Raw genomic sequence first — 26,776 nt, forward strand, 5'->3', positions numbered from 1 at the left:
TAGTAAAGACAAAAGAGTGAAGTCAAAGCATTAATTACCGTACGAGGAGGAGGGAGAGAAAAACGACAAGGAAGCATCCATCAACAAACTGGGACATACAGGGGAAAAATTGATAAGACTGAGAGGTATAAGAACACATTTGAGCAAATGGAGACATGCTGTGCCCTTGAAAGGCAAAATTAAATATCAGAAATGAGCAGATTTTCTCCCTAAATATCTACATTTGGCACCATCTCAAACTCCCAAAGAAACTTTCCTTTTTAAGAGTGTGATACAAGATGTGATAATTTTATCACAGAAAACAAGCGAGAGTATCTTAGGAAATGTTGAAAGAGAATGATCAATAATAGGAAGGGATGATATTGATACAAGAAGTAACTGCATGATCAATGGAAAACTAAAGTCTTAATCAAAGAAGCATTATTAACCAATGGGTAAGGGAAAATGTACTCAAGAAGCAATTCTGAAAAAAAAAAATTCCACCTTGTACCATAAACTAAAAATAAGCAATAAAAGTAACCTTTAAAAAAATCTGATATATTTAACTACATACAATGCAAAACTTTTTAGGTAAAGGTAATTTAAAGACATGTAGTAAATAAAATAGAATGCTAATACACTCAACATACAACGAACTCTGCTAAGTCAATAAAAAAAAGAACACTTCAATAGAAAAATGGCAAAGGAAGTAAACCCAAAATGGAAACTGTCACAGATAGCCAATATAGTTGTAAAGACATGTTTTTCAAACTTACTGCTAATCAGAGAAATGTAATTTAATACAAGATAGGATTTATCACCTAATAAATTAGAAAAAATTGTTCAAAGTGAGAGTGGGTGATGCTCATAAAGGTATGACAAGAAAGGCACTCTTATTTACTGCTGGTGGGAGTGTAAATGGAAAAAAAATGATAGAACACAATTTGACATTTTTAATGCTTTGCTGTATTGCCTCAATTTTCTGCAATGACCCTTTTATTTTAAAAATACTTTAGCTTAAAAAATAAATTTTAATAACTTTTCAGGAAAACAGTGCATGAAGGAATTCTTGAAGTTGGGGTTTTATTAAGTTAACAAACTATTAATTGAGACTGATTAAGCTAATAGAGGGGGCAACTGGCTAATCCATCCTGCATCCACCCTATCCTTCTTCCAAGACAGGGGTGGGGAGTGGGGGAGTCAGGGGGAAGGTAGGGAAGTGAGCATGTTCAAATCAGATCTTTTTCTTTTCTTTACCCACTGATTTTTTTTTTTTTTTTTTTTTTTGAGATGGAGTCTTGCTCTGTTGCCCAGGCTGGAGTGCAGTGGTGTGATCTTGGGTCACTGCAACCTCTGCCTCCCAGGTTCAAGTGATTCTCCTGCCTCAGCCTCCTGAGTAGCTGGGATTACAGCAATCTGCCACCACACCCAGCTAATTGTTGTATTTTTAGAAAAGACGGTGTTTCACCGTGTTGACCAGGCTGGTCTCAAACTCCTGACCTCAAGTGATCCACCTGTCTCGGCCCCCCAAAGTGTTGGGATTACAGGTGTGAACCACCATGTCTGGCCTTTAGCTGCATTTCTAAGGAGATTTGCTTCCTCTACTTCATGTGTTTTGCCAACTGTTGACCATGGCTATCACCTGACAGTGTTGTTTTCCTTTCTTTCTTTTCTTTTTGAGACAGAGTCTCACTCTGTTGCCCAGGTTGGAGTGCAGTAGTGCAATCTCGGGTCACTGCAACCTCTGCCTCCCAAGTTCAAGTGATTCTCCTGCCTCAGCCTCTCGAGTAGCTGGGATTACAGGCCCGCGCCACCGTGGCCGGTTGATTTTTGTATTTGTATTATCCTCATGTTGGCCAGGTTGGTCTTGAACTCCCAACCTCAAGTAATCCACCCACCTCAGCCTCCCAAAGTGCTGGGATTGCAGCTCCCACTGCGCCCGGCCATGATGTTGTTTTCCTTTCTGACCTGGTGTTCTCTCCTCTGCAATAGACTGCTTTCTCTACTTGTGCCTTTTGGCATGGAGAATGAGCTGCCTCATTTGTAGTGACAGTCTAATGGACAAGGCATAGTTTTGATTAAATGGGTACTCATAATAGCTAGTCATAAAGTAAATCCTGAAAACTTAAAAAATGTTTAAAATCTTAAAGTCACTAGAAATGAAAAAAATTCAAGTTTATATACATATTTTAGTGGCAGAAAATACGATAAAATGTCCAATAACAGACTCTCACTGTAGACGTATGTTACCTTAGGATAAAATTCTGCCATGAAGTGAATGGAATGAAATATAAACTTGAGGAAGAACAGGAATGATTAAAAAGTTTCCAGCTGTTAGAGAATAACTTCATCTATTTCTTAAAAGGATAAGGGAGGGTATAAAGTTGCTGTGATATTGAGATTTAATCAAATTATTTAAAAGTAATGCAACATGTAAAAATGTCAATTTTTATAATATGTCAGAAATTATATTTCTTGCAACTATTTTATTTTTTAGTGAAAGACATTAGATGTCAACCCAAAAAGTGTGTTGAAGGAGCATATTGTTTTTCAAGGGTCTTTTAAAGGGTAAATGAGCTTATTCTCAACCTATAACATGACTCCTTTTATGGAAGGGAGGATTTGAAGGAAAAAAGAAAGACTTCAGAGTTAAAGTCAAGGGTCTCCTGGGAGTTCTTCTATTGCATTTCCTTCCCCGACACGAAAGCAAAGAGTATTAGAGAAAGAAGGGCACCGAAGTAACCGTAATTAGACAAATAACGTATATGGAAGCTCTTGGCAAATAGGCTAAAGCTGCTAATCTCAGTAAGAAGCTGTTAAGAGGTAAAGAAAATCTGACTATTATGAGATGTATTTAATTAACTGGGTTTATATCCCCAAGGTACTCTTTACATTTATTAATAGTTTACCTCTAATACTACTTTGATTGTTTGAATCCCTTCTGTTATTTGTTTAAGACAGGGATTAACATACTTTTTCTGTAAAAGGCTAGATAGTAAATATTTGTGGGTTTCTGAACTGTGCAGTCTTATGTTGCAACTACTGTACTGTACTCAACTCTGCACCTGCAGGGAGAAAAGAGCCATAGATATTCCATAAACAAGTGAGTGTGGCTATGTACCATTAAACTATTTATAGGCACTGAATACGAATTTCATATAATTTCCATGTGTCATGAAATATTCTTCTTTCAGTTTTTTTTAACCATCTGAAAATGTAAACCCTTCTAAGCTCTCAGGCCACACAAAAACAGTCAGCCGACCGGCTTTGGCCTGCAGGCAATAGTTTACGAACTCTGGTTTTCAATACAGTATTTAAAGTCCCTTTTATACTGAAGAGTGAGAATATTCTGGAAGGATACACAAGGAACTAGCCATTGTAATAGTATTTGGGTAAGGGAAATGGGTTACTGAGCTGGGAAGACTTTTTTCAGTATACTATTTGAATTGTTTACCAAGGGCTTGTGTTACCATTTCAAAAATTAGAGGTTTTTTTTAACACCCATTCAGGAATTGTAAACCCAATGAATCTGACCTGAGTGGACCCTGCTATCTGGATTCTAGAGAGTTCTGCTGTTAGCTAATCAGGGGCATTCACATGGTGGGTCTCCAATCAGGGATAATAACTTAAATGATGCAGAATTAGGGGAATTGGACTTTTCATTTGGAGAGCAAGTGATAAATTATGTCCTAAGCTTTTTTGCCAATAGGGCTTATACCATTTCTCCAGGAAGAGCAAGTCAAATGTCATAGAATTTGGCAGAACTAAGCAAGAAAAACAATAAATGCAGGTAATTTAATAGAGCCAACATTTCTTGAGGGCTGACTGTATGCCAGGCACTTGATTTGAAGGTGCCAAGTTTATATATGAATGTACTGAAGAAAATATATCACAGGAATCCAAAATGAAGATGAGTGTGCCTGGAAAATATTAAAAAGCTGTAACATGCGGTGGAAGTATGGGGGGCTTGCTGAACATGGTTCAAGGTTAAAAAAGACAGAGACAAGGAGAGCACAGAGGGAAACCTAAAGTCAGAGTCACAGAGCTGTGATATTCTATTTTTAAAGACCAGAGGAAATGGGTCTTAAGTTACAGAGTATAAGCTTGGGTTGAATATTAGGAAAACTTTCTGACCATTCACATTGTGAGTTCCTGGAAAATATTATTAAGGGAAATTGTGGAATTTCCTATTCCTAAGATAGGAGAAGCTCTAGAACAATAATTGCCTAAATATTGATGCAGAGTGGGAGTGTTTAAGTCCATTTATCATACAATATACAGGCACGTATACACATGTAGTATCATGATTCATATATGTATTTATATATACACATTATATATATCCTTATATATATATATATCCTTATATCCAATTGATATGTACATACTGAAATTTGAATTTCCCTAGTCCTCAACTAGCTTATGAGTATGAATGAAGTCCTGTTAATAACAACAACTCAACATTTTTTTTTTTTTTTGAGACTTTAGCTCTGTCGTCCAGGCTGGAATGCGGTAGCATGATCAGAGTTCACTGCAGCCTCGACCTCCTAGGCTCAAGTGATCCTCCTGCTTCAGCCTCCCAAGTAGTCTAGCTGGGACTACAGGTGTGCATCACCATGCCCAGCTAATTTTTTAATTTTTAGTAGAGGTGAGGTTTTGTCATGTTGCTCAGGCTGGCCTCGAACTCTTGGGCTTGAGTGATTCTCCTGCCTTGGCCTTTCAAAGTGATGGGATTACAGGCAGTAGCCACTGTGTCTAACCAGAAACTCAACTTTTACTGAGTTACTCTTCAGGACCTCCAGCTCCCTATCAGAGCCTCCCTCCCTGACAACTCCCCAGTTATTTCAGGAGTGCCTTGGGGTCTCTTCATGTTTATAACTAGGTCTGCTCTGGCTGTTCCTTCCACTCCATTTTGTGTCCATGGGGCAGAGCAGTGTCCAACCAGTAGTCATGATTCCCCTGCTGGGCACCTCTGTTGCCTAGCCCTCTTGGGTTCAAAGTTCTACTGTGATATATGGCAGAGTTGTTTGAGGATGAGGGTGAGGTTGAAATGAGCTCTCTCTCTTCTGCTTGTTGCATTGGAAGGATCTGCCTTATACCTCAATGTCTCCAGACTTCATTTTTATTTACAACCCTTTTCTTCTCACCTCTGGGTGGTAGGAAGGTCTCCTGAATCTAGTCTGGGTTGGTCAAACACAGCTACACTGAATATTACACATATCTCTAAGGCTAAGGCTTTCCTTTGGGGTGAAGTTCATGGTCCTTAGCTCCCCGTGAGTTTAGAATGGATTTTCTCCCACCAAGCCCCTTATATTAATGGATAGTAGAGTTTGGCAGTAGGGCGTGGTGGAATTTGATAGGCTATACCACTGGTTTACCAAAGGGACCCAGATATGCTTGGACCCGACAGTGGACACAGTTTGTGTCTCTTCTCAGGAGACTCTCCCTCATTCTTGCTTCTTCAGCTGGTTCCCTTCTGGTGTTTTCCCATCAATGCAGATTGCTCTAGTATCACCTATCTTTAAAAATTGCCCTTGAAACTGCATCCTCCTTCAGCTACTTCTCTATCTCTTGACTCCCTGTCTCTTCACATCCAAACCTCTCTGTTACAGCATCCTGTTCTTTGCCCTCATAAACAGCTTTCATGACAATATATAATCATCTGTGTATTTGTGTGATTATTTGTTTAATATTTATTCCTAATTAAGCTTGATGTCATGGATCATGAATGTTTATTTTCCTGTTGCCATTTTATCTTCAAATATCTAGCACAGAATTTAGTGCAGAATATATACTCACTGAATATTTGTTGCAAGCATGAATAAATGAATGAATGAAGCAAACAGTTTTCTGGTGCACTACCTTCCCAGAAGCCAAGTGCATCTGAAACTCACCTCTGTTTGAGCTAGGACATTTGGTGAGTGAGAGAGAAAGAGAGACATGAATAGTGGGGAAATACTAATGAAATACATACTTATCCAAAAAACCCACTATATTCTCTTCCTGGGCAGCAAATATAAATAGCTATTTATTTGTAAATAAAGTCATGTCTTGGTGGAGACAGAAAAAAAAGGTTGGAAAATCATCGTCAGGAAACAGCTTGGGAAAAGAGATTCTGATAGCACACATTATCACTTTTAATTATTTATCCTTTCAAATGACTTCTTTAGGGAGGTAGAAAACGTTGTGGAAGGAGTGAAAGAAGAAAAGAAGACCTAGAGACGTAGCTCAAAGTGAACACTGCTTCTCTTGGGTTCCTGGATTTCTTCTGGACATTTCCTCAAGATGAAACCTCAGACACTTTGGTGAGATTTACCATTATTTTTCTTTTTACTGTATCTTTTTAAAAAGCCCCAGATCAATACATGACCAAGGTAGATCATGACAGTGAAAATGAAAGCCCCTGAAATGTCCTCTAAAAGGCAGATATAAGGAAGATCTCTGATTTTCTGATCTGCTGACATAATGCCTAGATAGTAAAAAAAAATTCCAGTAGGAAGTGGCTTTAAATCACTATTAATATTTATAAAAACCTATTCTTCTTTAGAATAAAGTTTAAGATAATGAATCATGGATTCATCTGATCTTATTTCATTTATTTATATTTATTTATTTATTTTTTGAGACGGAGTCTCACTCTGTCGCCCAGGCTAGAGTGCAGTGGCGCGATCTCGGTTCACTGCAAGCTCCACCTCCTAGGTTCATGCCATTCTCCTGCCTCAGCCTCCCGAGTAGCTGGGACGGATTCATGTCATTTTAAATCAAGGCCTTTTATATTTGTTTCTTTTTTCTAATAAAGACATAGTCAAAATGTCATCATATCTTGCCCAAATCTCCCAAGGGCTGAAATTTGAATGAAAACATATGATTTTTTTTTCAGATAAATTAGAGAGTATCTCTTATAAAAGCACATATCTTGGGCATTTTTAGGTCCAAATGAGGTATAAAAATGATAAATATTCAGAAAAGAGATATACAGAAAGGCTATAGTAAAATGCATTCAAAGGGAGCCATTTGTACTCTTGTAAACGATCTCACTCTCTCCTTCCCTAGCTTTCCTAACCAACCTGTCCCCCATCCCCACAGTCACAAACTCTATTTATTTATTTTCCTTTCAGGAGTTTTTTTTGAAGGCCACCATAAAGAAAGTGTATTTCAATTGAAAAATTTGGATGGGATCAAAAATGAATCTCATTGAACATTCCCATTTGCCTACCACAGATGAATTTTCTTTTTCTGAAAATTTATTTGGTAAGTTGTCAAGTTCATTTGAATGTCACTAAGAATAAACTATGATTTGGGAATACATGAGGAAATGCCTAGATGATGAGTCCAACCCAGGGTCAAGAACATGTTTTTGTTCCTTCTAAGTACTTAATCAATGTTAGCTACTCTGCAAGGTTAGAGGTAGATTGGACCTTGGATTCATAGAACCTAATGGTCTTCATTTTTATAGATGAGGACTGCAAAAGCTTTGTGAATTGCTCAAGGCCATGAGGCTAGATAATTAACAGAGCAGCGAGTAGAAAGCGATTCTTGCTCTAAGGCTAATTCCAATATTATTATAGCAGGTACTAAACTATGAAATCATGATTCTTATGGCTTAATATGATACCTATTAAAGGCTGAGTTTACTTAGGTTATAGCTGGGCAGATTTCCTTTTGCAGTTCCTCCGGTGCTGGGGGATCTATGGCACAGTGTCAGGATTAGTCATTTAAGCAGGATTGAGGAAGAATTGTACTAAGTAGTTTTCAGTAGATCTGTAACTAGATGATACCATAAAATGATATATTGCTCCACTTTATGCATTTATGAAAAACATCTCATTATAAAGAGTTTCAACTGAGAACATTAACAAAGAGTCAGCCAAGGCAATATTTTGGGTGGGGCAGGGAGCCTTTCTGCCAGTGTTAAAATAATTCCCTTCTGCATAATGGCCCTGCTGGGAGACTAGGATGCTCCCAGTTTTCACCCTGCGTTAATATATGGGCCATGATATACCATAATAGTGAAAATGCAAACATAGAAGTTCCTCGAAGTTCAATGTATGAAGGCATGACCACTTATTTGCTTGCTGATATTCCTAGGACCTGTTAATTAATAATTTGTGCTGTTACCTATTAGTCATTAACACTTTAGTGTGTGATAGTTGATTAGGCCATTTACAAAAAGGGGTCATTATTTGTAATAATTATTTACATGTCTACCTGCCTCCATACAGTACAAATGCATTTAAGGGCAGTGACCATATTTCATTAATATTTTATTATTCAGTGCATATTTAGAAGGCACTTGATAAATAAGAGTCCAGTAATAAATAATAGAAAGGAAAGGAAAAAGAGGTTTAGGGAAAAAACAGATGTTGATCAGTAACTCTCAGAGAGACCAAAGGCAGCAGTAATTATTTATTAAATGCAGTTCTCCCAAGTACTTGCTGCATCTTATTTCTTCCAGTTGGCTTATCTTCATCCTGTAGATGCAGTCAAGGGCAGTGACAGGCCCTGCCTCCATGTCTAGCCACTTCACCATTTGCTTCTGTCCTGCTTCCCCTTCTATGGTTCCTCAGAAAAAAATCAATGTATAGACATCTTAATGATTTTTTCTTCTAGCAATCAGAACTCACAGAATAATTAGGACTGTTGGCACATGCCACAGTTAAAGAAAAATTCCACTTAAGATTTTTTTTTTTTTTCAAATAAAAACTGCCATTTCCTGCTGGAAAATTTTATGACTGTAGGTTGAGATTTCTGAGCTTAGGCTTCATGATTCATAAACCAATCTATTCAGCTCCAATTTGTACACAAAAAGAAAATTATAGGGTTTTCCTTACAAGCTAGCCCAATTTTTAGCCAGCACACAAGATTTCAGGGTGATTTCCGCAGCCATAAGGTGAAAAAGATGTCAGTAAATACGGAAAAAACCATGAAGATGCCGTCAGGTTAGAAGCATCTAAAAATGATTGCTAAGGAAGCACTGTGCCTTCTGCTTTTATGGTGTGGTTCTCTCCTCTCTCTCTTTTGCTGGACCACATTCTTATTCCATTTCCTAACACTGCATTTAAGGTTTCTGAGAATATATAGCATGAGCTGCATGAGCTGCATGAGCTGCAATGCAGAGCTATAATTCTTCGCTGGAGCAGTTTCCTCAACTCTTTATCTGGTCCCCTCTTCTAGTAAGCTAATCTGACCATGTGTGACCATTAGGACTCCTTTTCCTTTTCTCCACTAGGCTGTAGAGCCAAGTCTAAGCATTATTTTCACATCTCTTTTCCCTAGGCCCTCAGTCTCACACCACTTAGCATACCTGAGCTAGGCTGGGTGTGGTGGCTCACACCTGTAATTCCAGCACTTTGGGAGGCCCAGGCGGACAGATCACAAGGTCAGGAAATCGAGACCATCCTGGCCAACATGGTGAAACCCCATCTCTACTAAAAATACAAAAATTAGCTGGTCATGGTGGCACATGCCTATAATCCCAGCTACTTGGGAGGCTGAGGCAGGAGAATCACTTGAACCAGGGAGTCGGAGGTTGCAGTGAGCCAAGATCGTGCCACTGCACTCCAGCCTGGTGACAGAGCGAGACTCCATCTCAAGAAAAACAAAAACAAAAACATACCTGAGCTAAAGGTATGCCAAAGGGGAGGATGAAGAAAATTTTGATTCCTTTATTTCTCTTCCTCGTCTTCTTGTATGTCATGATGACACTGATGGCTTCTATGGCCCCTTCATGTGTTTAGAGTGGAAGGCACCAGGGAAAAGACTGGCCCATGAATGAGTAGCCCACAGGCCTAACTCAGTACTCCTGGGTCTAAGCTATGCCAGGGGTTCAGAAGGGTTAATCCATGGGTTCAACTGCCCAGAAAGCTGGACTCTTTTCCAGTGGTTAACTGTGTATTCAAAACAGCAGTCATGTTGTTACAATAAGGGCAAACAAGGTTAATGGAATAGTCTACGGATAGCTGTCATTTCTTCTCTTCAAATATCGGGCACTGACAATATGCTGGGCCTTAGAATAAAGCAGGGAATAGGACAGGCAAGATCCTAGTACAGAACAAACTCACAATAAACTTGTAAATAAATCAATAAACAAAATAATATCGTTTTTATATCTTATTTGGACCTAAAGATGCCCAAGGTAGTGATACATGCTATGAAAGCAACAAAATAGAGTGATGCCCTAGTGTCTGGAGGGATGGGCTGCTCTAAGTGGTATAGTCAGGAAAGGCCCCTGAGGAGTCCACAGTTGAGCTCAGCCTGAAGAGAAGGCAATACCAAGTGCAAAGGCCCAAAGTCTGGAATGGACTCAGAACGGCCTTGTCTTCTACTTGTTTTTATTTAGGGGTAGACAACTGCTTTCCCATTAACCAGCTGTGCAGCCCTGAACAACTCACTCAAGTTCAATTGGTAAAGGTAGATTATCAGGCTGGGAATTCTAGGACCCCATTTAGGTTAAACATTTGAGTCCACAAAAATGCTACCGTTGTCCATGTCAGGAAGTGGTGACTCAATGGTACTCACCTGGTACATGGCTCAACAAGTCCTTTTAAGGTGGTCCTGGGCATGGTCCCCTTCACTGCAGGTTATTATAAAGGCCGTAATTCAATGACATCTTTAAGGCATTTAGAAGCTGACCTGAAGACAAATACTGACAAGCACTCACTATTGGGTGCTGGAGACACTAATGACCTTTTCAGTGATAACTTGCAGCTTCTTCTAGAGGTGACCATGGGCCTGTCACTCTTCAAAGGCTTTGCTTAGAGTGAAGGGGAAATGTCTTCACCCCTGTAATGTTTATTCCAAAAAACAAAGCCCAAATGAGGACTTGTGTGAAGGCAGTTTATGTGAGAGGTGATGGGGTAGTGGAGGCGAGGGAGTGGGTGATGCAACAGGGAAGGAGGGAAAACAAAAGAGGTCAGTTGTCAAGATCCCTGCTGTGGGTGAGGCCAGCTTGATGCCACTGGGAGTAGCACAGAGAACTGTCAGCAGAGGGGTCAGGGACTGGAGCATATATTAATATTAACTGACCCCTGGCTCCTGTTGGTTGAGCGTCACCCCAGGCGGCATTAACTCCCCGCACTTCTGGACTGTTTTTGAGCTCAGGCCAAGCTGTCTCCTGCCTGTGAGATTAGAGAAGTCCTGGGCAGAAAGCATAGGGATGGGCGGCATGCTCTTGAAATGATAGGCGGTCAGCCTGCGGTCATCATCTGAGCTCGCAGTTGCCACAGATATGGCCCAGATCAGAGATGGGCTGAAGGGATGTGACAGCATCACTAGAAAAGGAAGAAAAGAAACTTGGACAGAATGGAATTAGAGAGACGGGGGTTGGAATCACCTCCGTGAAGTCCTTTAATTTATTCTGTTGCCAGACAACCCTGATAAATCCAGATGGGAATCTAGCCTGTCGGTAACTGAATCCGCATAGAGGCCTGGGGGTGGAAGGACACAGTTACCACACAGAGATTCGTCTCTTTTCCTCTGGGAGATCCTGCAAGCCAGGAAGCTTGGTCAAAGATTAATTTAATGGATTAAAAAAGGCGTCTCTGTTGAATGAATAAGGCAAGGTTTTATGCAACTAGTGCATAATAAAAAGTAATAATGACAAAGTCCACAGCTACCCACCATTTGACAGAGTGAATACGATAGGAGATGGTATATTAACTAAAGTCTATATTTACTTTTAGCAAATTATGGTTTAAAAACTCAAAACTTACAAAAACTTAAAGACTAAATTAAGAGACAAAGCATTCCAACAATAAGAGAAGAAGCAAGAGAAAGTACAGTCTTATCCTCCCACAACCAATGCTCCTGGCACAGTGGTTCCTGATTCATGTAGCACAGTGACACTGGGAATGGAAATAAGGAATAAAATAGAGGGAAATGAAATCTCAGAGGCAAGTGAGATTCTCTGAACTTCAGTTTTCGCTCCTGTAAAATGAGGATAATAATGTCACACTTCACAGGTTGTTGGGAGGAAGGAATGGGCTGTATGGGAAAGTGCTCTGTAAGCTGCAAGGCATCCTAAACTGTTACAATTAATCCAGAGTTTGAAATGTAGTTGTTACATTTTAAATTGTTGATAAACACCATTCCACTCATTAAAAGAAGGAAGTACTGCTAACCTCAACATTGTGGAGTGCAAAGAACTTTCAAGGAGCCAGAGAGAATCAACAATATGTAAATAAGGCTGGGCACTTTGGAAGGCCAAGGCAGGCGGATCACCAGAGGTCAGGAGTTTGAGACCAGCCTGGCTAACATGGTGAAACCTCATCTCTACTAAATATACAAAATGAGCTGGGTGTGTTGGCACATGCCTGTAATCCCAGCTACTTGAGAGGCTGAGGCAGGAGAATCGCTTGAACCCAGGAGGCGGAGGTTGCAATGAGATGGGATTGTGCCACTGCACTCCAGCCTAGGCGACAGAGTAAGACTCAGTCTCAAAAAAAAGAAAAAGCAAACAATATGTAAATAAATTTCTGGGTACCCTAAGGAGGGAACACATATTCTATCTCACGTTTGCATTATTACATTGTTAACAACAGCTTTGGAATCCATGTCTTGTATTGCATTTAATATCGTATCTAATAGTCTTTCCAGAACCCCATTCTGATTGAGGCCTAGCAAGTGTCAGGAAGTAGATCCTATACAATCCCTTTTACTTCTTTTGGCTATTTTTCATTGCCTTATGCTTCACTCAGCTGTGTATGTCCATTTTCTCAGGGTGCGCTTTATTTCTTTATTTTTATTTTTATAGAGAAAGGGCCTTGCTGTGTCACCCAGGCTGGAGTGCAGTGGCATAATCAGAGCTCACTGCAGCCTTGAACTATTGGGCCCTAGCAGTCCTCCCTCCTCAGCCTCCTCATGCTTTCTTTGTATCAGAATACACTCACTTTGAAATCTGCTTCTTCTCTATGATTTATGCTTAAATTAAAAGAATCTTCCAGATGTTACAGAATCAGTCAGATGTTTTAAAATGCAATTAAAAGTTTTGAGATACAGTTTTGTAGAATATATCTGACATTTGATTTCAGGTATTTTTCCATCTCACTGAGTTCAACTCAAGTGAATGTAGTTCTGACTTCTTGGGTGAATTAAAGTTGAAAGTTTCCAAAAGATGGCGAGATACATTATCTCAGATAAAATGAAGCTTTGCTTTAGCATACTTGAAATATTTTGTCACTGCTGTTTCTTCTCCACAGCTCTTCCATAGCTGCAAGCAATCTCTAAGGTATTTAATTTACTGTGACTTTGGTTTTTTTCTTTCCCAAGGAATCTCAGATCTGGTTCTCTTGTTAGTGGAGAAAAGAAATGGGAGAAGGAAAGAAATACTGAATGAGCCTTTTCTTATGACAAAATAGATTACTGCTTCTTTCAGCTAGGGCTTGCAGAGTTTGGAAAAGGTGTGCAATGAGTCAGAGAGTTGGCCAGTTGGTGGGTGATTCCACTGCAGTCTAGGCCTTAGCTCTCAACCTTGCAGGCTAAGAAACAGATTCTTAGGGATGCAAGTTGAAAAGGATTGACTATAAAATCATATTGCAAATATATTAACTTACAACAATAAAAATAACTGTAATGATAACAGCTAGTATTTCTTGAGTGCTTTATAGAAACTCATGTGTCAGATATCAAGCTAAGTACATTTTAGATTTGTTAACAGATTTCCTGGGTTGATTTCAATCTCTGCCATCTACTAACCTGTGGTCTTGAACAAATTCCTTAACTTTGTGCAAATTACTTGCCTTATTTAATAGGGTGATAAGAAGAATGCCTGACACATCACAAGTACTCTATTTGCCACTAAAATTCACTCTCACAACACACCTATAAGGTAGGCACCATTAGTATTCCCCTTTTATGGTGTGAAAATGCATATTTAGTGATGTTAAATAATGTGCTAAACATTCCATAATTAGTAAGTAGGCAACTGAAATATAATCAGGCAAGGAAACAAAATCAAATGTTTAAGTCTCCAGGCTTAGAGAATACTTCTATTCACCTTCTCAACTGGGAAGGTCTTTCAATAAGATTATCTTCCTTTAAAGTCTGCTGACCATGTCTGTTCTGAGGGATAGTTCTCAGAAAAAAAGCATTGCCAACATTTACTCTGGGACCTCCCTTTTTTCATGCCTTCATAACTGATGCCCCACTCAGCATGAGGGATACAACATTCAAAGTGCTCCCAAATATTGTGCCAAACAGTGCCATCAGATAGAAATTTCTGTGATGAAGGAAATGTTCTAGATCTACTTTGTCCAATACGGTAGCCACTATTCACGTGTGGTTATTGAACACTTAAAATGTGACTGGTGTGACTGAGTAACTGACTCTAATTTAATTTAATTTAATTTAATTTAATTTAATTTAATATTTGAATAGCCTGATATGGTTTGGCTCTGTGTCCCCACCCAAATCTCATCTCAAATTATAATCCCCACATGTTGAGGGAGAGACCTGGTGGCAGGTGACTGGATCATGGGGGTGGTTTCCCCATGCTGTTCTCATAATAGTGAGTGAGTTCTCATGAGATCTGGTTGTTTTATAAGTGTGTGGTGCTTCTCCCTTCCTACTCTCTCTACTGCCGCCTTTTGAGGACATGTTTTGCTGCCCCTTCACCTTCTGCCGTGATTGTAGGTTTCCTGAGGCCTCCCCAGCCATGCAGAACTATGAGTCAATTAAACCTTTTTTCTTCATAAATTACCCAGTCTTCGATAGTTCTTCATAGCAGTGTGAAAAGAGACTAATAGACATACATAGCTAGTGGTTACTGTTTCAGACAGCAGATATATTTAGGGAAAAAAAATCAATTTTTAGGGAAAAAAAATGAGGCAGTTGATCATCCATAAGAAAAATGCAAAGGGACCCAATCTGTCTTGTTATGAGAACATTCTGTGTGAATTTCACTCAGCAACAAGGGTTTCCTGGGTCAACTAAAAAATCCTGCTCATTTCTTATCTAGTATAGATGTTTCTGAGGGCAACCGACAGGTCCGTTTATTTTGGCCAGTGAAAAACTCAGTGGAGAATTCTTGAAATGGAAAATTCTGAATCATTCGTCTAGCTTCATATCCTTTGGGTAGCTCTTTCACCTATGATCCTCTCAGGGCAAGGATACTTCTGGGATTGTGAGGAGGGGAGAATGAGGTCAGAAGTAAACTGAGGACTGAAAATGGCTTTGCAGATGGCGACCATTGATCAAGCAATTCAAACTGAAATATACCTATAGACCACCGCTCTTTTCCTCTTTCTTGGTAATTACAGCAAGTGTACCTTAGTTTTTCCACCACGGGATTTTGAGTCAGAAGACCTGGGTTAAAGTCCCAGCTTCATACCTTACTAATGGGATGACTATAGACTATAGACAAATCATTGAAAGACACCGAGTTTAAAAAATATATATATATTTCTATATATATATATATTTAAAAATAGGCTTAAAGATAGTGGAAATTAGAAATAATACCTCCCTCAAAGGGTGCAAGTGAAGATCTGATGAGATAATGCGTATGGAACCACTTTGGAAACTTGTGAAGGCTATAGAAATGTCTTAGCAATGATTATTCCACTTGTATAGCTCACCTTTGCCTTTTAAAACTGCTTTCATATTTACTATCTCATTTTATCTTCAGAACAGGCCTAAGTAGGGCAAGAATTATTATCTGTGTTTTACCATCTATTGATGTGGACAAATGGGGCCCACAGAAGCTGAGAGACTCACATAAGTTTACACAGTGCGTCTGGCTACATTATGTCTGGGCTCTACCCTGGATCAACTGAGTCCCCTTCTAAAGCCCTCATTTATAAAAAAACAACCAGTAGACTTAAACTTGATGTCCAAAAGTTATGCTGCAGAGTAAAAAATAGAATTATTCCTGTTCAATAAGCAACCCAAGGTACAACATGAGTCCAAAGCTGAGCAATCATAACATCAACATAGTGATGACGGGTAGCCACCTGTTGTGCTAAGCATTTTATAAATACTATTTTAGTTAATAATCACATATAATTCTTTGAGGTTATATAGTTATCAACCTCGTTTTACAACCAAGGAAATCAAGGCAGAAAATGGTTCAGGAATTTGTCCGTTGTCCACAGAGCCAATAAGTGCCAAGACAGCCTGGATGTATTAGTTTGCTGGGGTTGCTGTAACAAAGTAACATGCACTGGGTAGCTTAAACCACAGAAATTATCTCATAGTTCTGGATGCTGGAAGTCCAAAATCAAATTATCAGCAGGGTTGGCTCCTCCTGAAGGCTGTGGGTGGAGGATCTGCTCCACGGCTCTCTCCTTGGCCCACAGATGGTTGTCTCCCCTCTATGTGTTCACATCAACTTCCCTTTCTGTGTTTCTGTCTCTGTAACCAAATTTCCAATTTTTATAAGGATACAAGTCATATTGGATCTTAATTTTAATTTGATTTTCTCTGTAATGACCCTATCAACAAATAAGGTCGCATTCTGAGGTACTGGGGTTTAAGGCTTCAACATATATACATCTTCATCTTACAATGGTTCAACCTACTATTTTTAGACTTTACAATGGTGTGAAAGAGACACTTTCAGCATAGTTTTCGATACATTACATGAGATATCCAGTTCTTTATTATAAAAAGGCTTTGTGCTAGATAATTTTATCCAACTGTAGGCTAATGTAAGTGTTCTGAGCATATGTAAGGTAGGCTAGGGTAAGCTATGCTGTTTGGTAGGTTCGGTGCATTAAATGCATTTTACTTACGATATTTTCAACTTATGATGGGGTTACTGGGATGTAACCCCATCATAAGTCAAGAAGTATCTGTATTAAATTCGGGGGGTGGGAATAATTCAGCCCCTGTAACACTATACAACAGTGGGCCAGGTCATCTGGCCTGCATGCATCACGCTGTTAAGCATTGTATTAGTCCATTTTCACACTGCTGATGAAAACATACTTGAGGGCCGGGCGCGGTAGCTCATGCCTGTAATCCCAGCACTTTGGGAGGCCTAGGCGGGCGGATCATGAGGTCAGCAGTTGGAGACCATCTTGGCTAACATAGTGACACCCCGTCTCTACGAAAAATGCAGAAAAAATTAGCCAGGTGTGGTGATGGGCGCCCGTAGTCCCAGCTACTCGGAAGGCTGACGCAGGAGAATGGTGTGAACCCAAGGGGCGGAGCTTGCCATGAGCCGAGATCCCGCCACTGCACTCCATCCAGCCTGGGCGACAGAGAGAGACTCCGTCTTAAAAAAAGAAAACGTACCTGAGACTGGGTAATTTATAAAGAAAAAGGTTTCATGGATTCACAGTTCCACATGCCTTGGGAGACCTCACAATCATGGTGGAAGCTGAAAGGCATGTCTTTTTTTTTTTTTTTTTTGAGACGGAGTCTCACGCTGTCGCCCAGGCTGGAGTTCAGTGGCCCAATCTCGGCTCACTGCAAGCTCCGCCTCCTGGGTTCACGCCATTCTTCTGCCTCAGCTTCCCGAGTAGTTGGGACTACAGGTGTCATGTCCTACCTGGCGGTAGGCAAGAGAGAATGAGAGCCAAGCGAAAGGGGAAACCTCTTATAAAACCATCAGATCTTGTGAGACTTACTACTTCGAGAACAGTGTCGGGAAACCAACTCCATGATTCGATTATTTCCTACCGGATCCCTCAGACAACACATGAGAATTATGGGAGCTACAATTCAAGATGAGATTTGGGTGGGGACACAGCCAAATCGTATCAAGCATTATGCTTTAAAATGTTTCCATTTTAAATCATACCATTCCATTTTAAATCATACCATTCTGCCACCTTTTGATGGGAACGAATGTCAGGACCTGGAGCATGGAACTTGACCTCCAAATCCAGTTTTAGAGCCACTGAACAGAAACCTACCCTCTAAAAGTTCTTAAACTGGAAAAGTGCTCCCCCAAAATATTTATCTAAGAGACTCGTTTCCAGCTTACTAGGCAATTTGGCATTGAGGACTTTTCTCATAAACATTTACAAATATTCTGCTCTGTAATGAAGTTAATCAGTAAACCACACAACCTCTGTCCTCTTTCACTCCTTACCTAGTCTCATTTTCAGTTGCTGTGAATAAGCTAAGAATGGTAATGCAGTTTCAGGAGTTAGAAAATCCAATTCAAATTAGTCCTCACTGCAGCTGCACACCGTCAGGATTTTTCACGGAAATGATGAGTATGAAGCCCGCAAAAGGTAGGACACTGTTCACAGGTGCTCTCAGGTCGAGCTCTTGCAACTGGACTGAGGAAATCTGGGGACTTTGGTTGGAGATGACAGTAACAGATGTCTGTCAAAGATGGTGGCTCAGTCAGACCCAGAAGACTGGGGTGGGAGTTTGGGTTGGAGTGATTTTTATTGGATTCTAAACAGACAAATATCTTATTGGGATGAAATCTAAGGATGCTTCCTTTAAAATTATTCATAGACTATTATGTCAAATTATCACTATTCTTCCAAACCAAACATTAGACAGTTCTAACATTGATATCAATGGACACTTGAAAAAACATTTTAGCACACATTGTTTAATGCGGTGTTCCTAAAATGGCAAGTCTCAGTTCCCAGGGGATCACAAAATCTATTTAGTGTCTTCTGACCAGCATTAAAAACTGGATTAGAACATAATAGAATAGAAATATCAGAGTGTCGCTCAAGGAGTAAAGACAAGTGGTATTTCATGAAATTTTGTTTCAGTTACATATGTATAAGTATGTACAGGGGATATGAGATAAAATGTATTTAAAACTGTAGGTTGTGGTAAAAAGAAATGAAAAGAGTTTGGGAAACATGAATTAATGAAGTAGTTTCACAACAGGTTTCTTCCAACAGTCCATGAAAAATCAGATAAGCACAGAGTTGAGCTTTAGGCCCAGGCTCTTGGTTTTCTCTGAATTAAAACATAGATTATAATTAAAACAGTATAATGTAAATCATATTTTAATATTTTTTAAAACAGAAATTCATCTTTTAAATTTCCAGCAAGAAAAAACTCGAATCATTTTTATAAAAATGATCATTGTGAACATGTTTTTGCTCATAGACTTGGTAGCATACCATTTTGTTTAAATGTGATGTTTAAAAATGATCGACACCATATTTAGAAATGGAAATGAGCTGGAAGGCCAGGGAAGCAAATTTCCCATTTACTTCAATTTAACCAACATTTAATAAACATCTACTCTGTGTCAGGCATTGAGTTAGATGCCAGGAATATAAAGAAGAGAATATAATCTAATATTTTCCATCAAAGAGTTCACAGATTAATGACAACAATCACAAAAGTATGCATGTTTATGTGGTGTCAGGCACTATGCAGTTTATATTCTTTGTCTTAGTTTATCTTTGTTATAGCCTCTCATGCAGGCACTACATTATTTCAGCTTTGTAAAGGAAGGAACAGAAGCTTAAAGAAATTCCATGGCTTTCCCAGGTTCATATACCTAACAAGTTGTGGGTGAATTGAATCCAGATTTGTCTGCTCAGAGGGCACTCTTAGGCAGTATCTCATACCATCTCAAGTTCAGCGTGGAAGATAGGCCTGTAAACAAAAGAAATATACTTCCAATACGTGCCATAATGGAAGTGTGTACAGAGGTAGGAGAGGTGAATTCCACCTGGGGGAACTGGGGCAGGCCTCCTGGTGTAGGTGACCAGAAGTAGGTGATCAGCTGACAAGGCAGGGAGAGGCACTAACATCACAAAGGCCCAATGCCAGGAATAGTAAACAACTTTGCGGTAAAGCCCTGCCGTTTAGTGAAGAAACCATGGATTAAGAAATAAAGTAAGGCAGAAAAAGCAACTTTTCTAGGCACTGCAATTCAACAGAGACATTCATTAAACATTTACTATGGTCAGCATTCTGCCAGGGATGAAAAGCTGGATATAACCTGGACCCTTTCTCAGGAGCGTCAGAAACTCACTGTGAGATTATGGGAGAGTGCCATTGTTTTTATGCAAACCTGATTCCCCATTTGGGGGTACAGTGGTTCTGGTCCCAGACTCCTTAGAGCTGCACTGGCTAATATGCCACATGTGGCTATTCAACTTTAAATTTTAACTTAGAATTAAATAAAATTTAACATTCAGACTCTAAGTATCACTTGCCACATTCCAAGGGTTCAATATCCCTATGTGGTTAGTGGCTACCATATTGGTAGGCATAGAACCCTTCTATCACCTCAGAAAGTTCCCTCAGATGACACTCCTTTAGAGAAGGTGTTGAAACCTGGAGACTGTCTAACTAGAAAAATTTTACTTTATTTTCAGGGCTTCTCAGACTCCCCTGGAGTCCATCCATGTGTTCTCATTTAAGAACTCTTTCCTAAACTTTCCTGGAGAACCATCACAAAGGAATCCTAATTCTCATACTCTTTGATAGACTAATTCCAAAATAAAAATTCCTAAATGTAAATTTTAATGTGTATTTTCCCTTTTAAATTGTATCAAAACAGAAATAAATTTACCTTTTCAGAAAGCATACTCTAAATTAAAGTCAAACTACCTCTACTCCCTCCACATCTTATTTTCTGCCAGACAATGTTGTATTTGTTTACTTGTTTACTTATTTACTTATTTTTGTCCCAACCATTGACATTCCCACTTCCCAAAACACACAAACAAGAGAAAGGCTGGGCCTTCATATGTGTCTTTTTACTTTCATATCCTCAGACCCTAACACAGTGACTGCTAAATAGCAACTGTTTATCACACACACACATACATACACACACACACACACACACACAGCATGAGCATATGTTTATAAATATATATTTGTAATGAAAGAACTATCCCAACACTTATATCATCAAGACAGACTATGTGTTAATAATTACTTATTAACTATCAATTAACTATCACTAAAATCAGGATTTTGCTAGATTCTTTAGGAAACATGTCTTTTAATGACACTCGACTTACCAAAACTGCTTCTCAACAACCGTATTTTACACTCAGAACTATCTTCTGAGATAGCAACAATCCCATTTTTACAGAAGAGATTGAAATAGGAAAAGCTTAGCCAGTTAAGATCTCACGGTCAGTTAATGGTGGAAGTTGTTCTAGTCCAACCATTTTGGAATATGTTGGCCATGCTGGTTCTTTGATTGTAAGGTTCCTGTGTAATTACTTCTCTATTTGTGGAGATTTAGGGGACACACTATGAAATGCTAGAAGTGAATGGGCTTTGAATATAGAAGGGTTTGTTGTTGTTGTTGTTGTTGTTTTGTTTTGTTTTGTTTTGTTTTTGAGATGGAGTCTCACTTTGTCGCCCAGGCTGGAGTGCAATGGCGCAATCTTGGCTCACTGTACCCTCTGCCTCCCAGGTTCAAGTGATTCTCCTGCCTCAGCCTCCCGAGTGGCCGGGTTACACATGCCTGCCACCATGTCCAACTAATTTTTGTTTCTTTAGTAGAGATGGGGTTTCACCATGTTGGACAGGCTGGTCTCGAACTCCCAACCTCAGGTGATCCACTCGCCTTGGCCTCCCAAAGTGTTGGGATTATAGGCATGAGCCAATGCATCTGGCCAAGAATAGAAGTATTATTTAATATTATTGTGTACTTTTCTCATATTTTTACTGATGTCCTCCTACTGTTTTAGCATGATATTATCTATATCTTTGTGAAAACTTTCCATTTTGATCTAGATTATTCCAGAGAGTGATATGACAGTGATATCATTATCTGACTTGACTTGGGACTCCTTTGAGTTTCTTGATTATGAAAATAATTGTTTTGGCCGGGCGCGGTGGCTCAAGCCTGTAATCCCAGCACTTTGGGAGGCCGAGACGGGTGGATCACGAGGTCAGTAGATCGAGACCATCTTGGCTAACACGGTGAAACCCTATCTCTACTAAAAAAATACAAAAAACTAGCTGGGCGAGGTGGCGGGCGCCTGTAGTCCCAGCTACACGGGAGGCTGAGGCAGGAGAATGGCGTAAACCTGGAAGGCGGAGCTTGCAGTGAGCTGAGATCCGGCTACTGCACTCCAGCCCGGGCGACAGAGCAAGACTCCGTCTCAAAAAAAAAAAAAGAAAAGAAAAGAAAAGAAAAGAAAATAATTGTTTTATTGAAATAATGCTGAAATATTTTAGAATTGTCATATGAGGAGAAAAAAACTGTATACATTTCCTTGGATGCTACAGAATCCAGATTCTATCGGTTTTTGATCTTGGGCAAACTACTTATCCTTTTTTTTTTTTTTGAGACAGAGTCTTGCTCTGTCGCCCAGGCTGGAGTGCAGTAGCCGGATCTCAGCTCACTGCAAGCTCCGCCTCCCAGGTATACGCCATTCTCCTGCCTCAGCCTCCAGAGTAGCTGGGATTACAGGCGCCCGCCACCTCGCCCCGCTAGTTTTTTGTATTTTTTTTTAGTAGAGACGGGGTTTCGCCACATTAGCCAGGATAGTCTCGATCTCCTGACCTCGTGATCTGCCCGTCTCGGCCTCCCAAAGTGCTGGGATTACAGGCTTGAGCCACCGCGCCCGGCCCAAATTACTTATCCTTACTAGAGCTGTGGCAGAGAGAAATTGGGCCGAGGGAGGAAGGGGAGTTAAGGGAATAAGATAGGTTAGAGGATAAAATCTAAGTGTAAGTGAAACTAAATGCTTTTAATACTTTTTAGTTTCTTTCAATTCCATTCACTCCAGAAATTTTCATCGTATTTGGTGATGAAATAGATCAGGATTTTGCTTATTTTTATCTTTTCTTTTTGTGTAATAATTCCATATTTTTCCCCTTCCATTTTGTGGTGGTAAGACAAGGCACCATTTCTAAAATATTTTGTCCGTTAGACATACTCTTTTTTATTGTTGTTGTTTATTTTGTTTTGTTATTGTTTTTGAGACTGAGTCTTGCTCTGTTGCCAGGCTGGAGTGCAGTGTCTTGATCTTGGTTCACTGCAACCTCCACATCCCAGGTTCAAGTGGTTCTCCTGCCTCAGCCTCCCAAGTAGCTGGGACTGCAGGTGCATACCACCAAGCCCAGCTAATTTTTTAATATTTTTATTAGAGATGGGGTTTCACCATGTTGGCCAGGATGATATCAATCTCTTGACCTCGTGATCCACCCACCTCGGCCTCCCAAAGTGCTGGGATTACAGGCGTGAGCCACCATACCTGGCCTATGCTTTTTTTGTATGGATAAGTCAGACAGAAGGAAGGGAAATCGATTTTTGTACAGATACCGTATACCATGTGCTCTGTCAATCATTTCCTGGGTTAATGCAGAAAGCATTATTTTCAACATGTAATATGTATATTCTGAACTTTGCCAGTGTAGAAAAGCCCTGAATTCTAATGTTCGTAAACTATTAGTCATATACTCATGGAGACTTTTAGATATAAAGAAGATTTAGAAGATCATCTAGGGTGTAGTCTTTTCTTTACAGATAAACAGAGGGAGCCCAGGTAGGGTAAGTAACGGTTTTTAAATGCCATAAAACTAGATTCAGGAACATGACTCCCAGGGACCTGGAAACCTCTTCTGTTGGGAAAACTTCCCAAGAGAAGCAATACCTACAGGGAATGTAGAGATAAGTGGACATTAGTGAGATGAAGCCCTGGGAGGGGTTGGCTGTGTTGAGAACCATTCCAGGTTCAGGAATCAGCAGGTGGGAGAAATCCTGAGTCTGGAAGGAGCAAGGCACATTCAAGAAACAGAGACGTCCAAACATGCAAAATGGCTGGAAAAGAAAGCAAGGGTAGGGTCATGCAGAAACTTGCAGGCCCGTTATATGCAAGTGGAGACCGAGAAGAGGGTAACAAACGCAAGTAGGAGGATGCAGAGAGGGGCTTTGAATATCATGTTTTTAAGCATCACACACCTGAAATTACCCCCAGAGAGCAGCAATTCAGTGAATGGACTTTGAGATTGGACTCCTAGAGCTCAAATCTCATCTACTTAGGTAGGTAGGAGTAAAGTTGCTTGACTTCTATGTGCCTCATGGTACTCATTTGTAAGTGGGGGAAAATAATGTTACCTAACTCATAGGGTTTTGTGAGAAATAAATGAGAACATACAAGTGCCTGCCACTACAAAGAACTCTATAAAAGTTTTCTGCAAAATATAGTGATAGTAATCATAATAATTATAGTAATCGTTTCAACTATCTTTTGAGCACAGCAAAGAGCATTGCCAATTCGAAATCCCCAAAGCCCCCAAAAACCACGTTTTTATAAAAGTTTGGCACACACTTTTTTGGTGACAGAACCTGACCTGAATGAATGTGAAACTATTTATGGTCTTTACTTATTGTACTGACTGTAAATATTCATATATTTCACTGTGGAAAATATTGCTGTATTTGATTCTGTGTTCTGTTCCAGACTGTGCTGGGAGGGATATATAAATAGCACAGTATTCTGTTCTAAAATCCTGAAAATTCTGACTTCTAAAACACATATGACTGCAAGGGTTTCAGATAAGGAACTGTGAATCTGTATCATCTCATTCAATCCTCAGCCTAACCCTTGATGTTGATGTTATCATCCCAGACTTGCTGCCATGAAAACCGATGTTTATCAATAGTTTGAATAATTTGCTCAAAGTCCCACTGTTCATAAGAGATGGAATTGTTCATAAGAGATGGAATTGTCTGACAACATTTGGAAGTGTCAGACACATTTGTAAACTTTCCCATCTCTTATTTATGTCTTTTTTCAGCATTTGCATAATTTAAATATTTTTATTTTCTAAAGAGCCATGGTTGATGTCTCCAGGAAATAGAAGCATTTTCATAACCTGATGGTTTTCTATTACCTAGAGGTTTTCTAAATAAGGGGCTCCTTTAATAATGATGGTAGTAAGAATAATAATTATTATTCCTATTTTAAGTCAGCTATAATTTATCGAGCACTTCCTGTGTGCCAAACATTTAGCAAAGCACTTGGCACACATTATCTCATATAATCTTTATATCAACCCAGTGAGGTAGGTATTATTATTCTCTGTTTTATTAGGAGAAGACTGCAACTTAAAGACATTAAGGAATTGCCAGCTGCACACAGATTGTAAGTAACAGAGCAGGAATTTGAATACAGTAGATAGATTGCAGGCACTGTATTCTTTTTTTAAAGTTCCTCCTTTGTTTTATAATGATTAAAATAACACATAGATATACACATGGCAAAAACTACAAACAGTAAAAAAAATTATGCCATCTTCTCTCCCAGAATATAAAGTAAAAATATCACCTCTCACAGTCACCACCACCTACTTTCTTCTGTATCATGCAGAAATTTGCCTTTGTGCGCAGGCACCTGCACACACACACACACATACCCCATTGGTGTTTAATACCCATGTGAATATACACATTGGTCTATAGCTTGCCTTTTTCATATAGCACCTTATTGTAGAAATTTTCCATGACAGCACATAGAAATCTAAATAATTGTTTTACATCTACTTAGTATTTCAGTGTATGGATATAACAAATTTATTTAACCAGACTCATATGGATGAATATTTAGATTATTTTCCAATTTATGGCTCTTGCAAATTTGCTGCAAGTGAATATTTTTACAAAACACTTTTTCATAGATGTTCAGGGATATTTCTAAAATAAATTTTCAAGCAGTGGAAAATTTATGCTGGGTTAAAAGGACATTGAAATTTTAAAAACTGGAAAATATTCACAAATTTTCCCCCAAAAGTATTTATTTCCCCAATAGTGTGTATAATCAAACTTTTTAAACTCTCACACATTTGAAGATGAAAACGGTAATGTTTTAGTTTCAATTTAAATTTAATTATTGGCAAAGGTGAGCACATTTTTTCTGTTTACAAAACACTTACATTTATATTTCTAAAACTATTGCTTTCCTTTATCCCTTTTTCCATAGCTTCTCAAATGTTTTCTTATTGGTTTTCAAGAGCTGTTTTTACATTAATGAGATGACTCTGTCCTCTATGTTGCAGATATTTTTTCTGAATTTTTAATTTGTCATTTAATTATATTATGTATATATACTCTTAAAAAGTTGTAAACTTACTTTTTTTTTTTTTTTTTTTGAGACGGAGTCTCGCTCTGTCGCCCAGGCTGGAGTGCAGTGGCGCGATCTCGGCTCACTGCAAGCTCCGCCTCCCGGGTTCACGCCATTCTCCTGCCTCAGCCTCCTGAGTAGCTGGGACTACAAGCGCCCGCCACCGCGCCCGGCTAATTTTTTGTATTTTTAGTAGAGACGGGGTTTCACCACGGTCTCGATCTCCTGACCTTGTGATCCACCCGTCTCGGCCTCCCAAAGTGCTGGGATTACAGGCGTGAGCCACCGCGCCCGGCCAAAAGTTGTAAACTTTTATGTAGTTAAATGTTTCAATCTTTTCTTAGAGCCCAAACTCCTAACCATTACGCCAAACTGTCTCTCTAATTTCCAGAATGATGACATTCATTCCAGTTTTGTTGTCACTTTTGTTCAGGTGTTTTAACAGAACAAGTGGCTGGTCCTCTGGGACAGAACCTGGAAGTGGAACCATACTCTCAATACAGCAATGTTCAGTTTCCCCAAGTTCAACCACAGATTTCCTCATCATCCTATTATTCCAACCTGGGTTTCTACCCCCAGCAGCCTGAAGAGTGGTACTCTCCTGGAATATATGAACTCAGGCGAATGCCAGCTGAGTCTCTCTACCAGGGAGAGACTGAGGTAGCAGAGATGCCTGTAACAAAGAAGCCCCGCATGGGCGCGTCAGCAGGGAGGATCAAAGGGGATGAGCTGTGTGTTGTTTGTGGAGACAGAGCCTCTGGATACCACTATAATGCACTGACCTGTGAGGGGTGCAAAGGTAAGCATCTTTGATTGGCAGTTTTCTC

The 26,776-nt window shown here is 39.5% G+C and overlaps 1 protein-coding gene across 4 annotated transcripts in view; it reads left to right on the top strand.

The window, feature by feature from the left end:
• NR1H4 (nuclear receptor subfamily 1 group H member 4) overlaps positions 1–26,776 on the top strand; it is an 85,288-nt gene that overhangs the window by 12,680 nt on the left and 45,832 nt on the right. For 2 of the 4 annotated variants that reach the window (XM_010383576.2, XM_010383575.2), the window contains exons 2-4: positions 6,150–6,284; positions 7,098–7,230; positions 26,383–26,748. In XM_010383576.2, the coding sequence (XP_010381878.1) occupies positions 7,152–7,230; positions 26,383–26,748 (445 nt within the window). In that variant the 5' untranslated portion in view covers positions 6,150–6,284; positions 7,098–7,151. Of the gene's footprint in view, positions 1–6,149; positions 6,285–7,097; positions 7,231–18,026; positions 18,159–26,382; positions 26,749–26,776 lie in introns of those variants that run through there. The other 2 variants (XM_010383573.2, XM_010383574.2) reach the window with 1 other exon arrangement.

This window comes from Rhinopithecus roxellana, chromosome 10, assembly GCF_007565055.1.
Source record: "Rhinopithecus roxellana isolate Shanxi Qingling chromosome 10, ASM756505v1, whole genome shotgun sequence".
Classification (NCBI taxonomy): Eukaryota; Metazoa; Chordata; class Mammalia; order Primates; family Cercopithecidae; genus Rhinopithecus; species Rhinopithecus roxellana.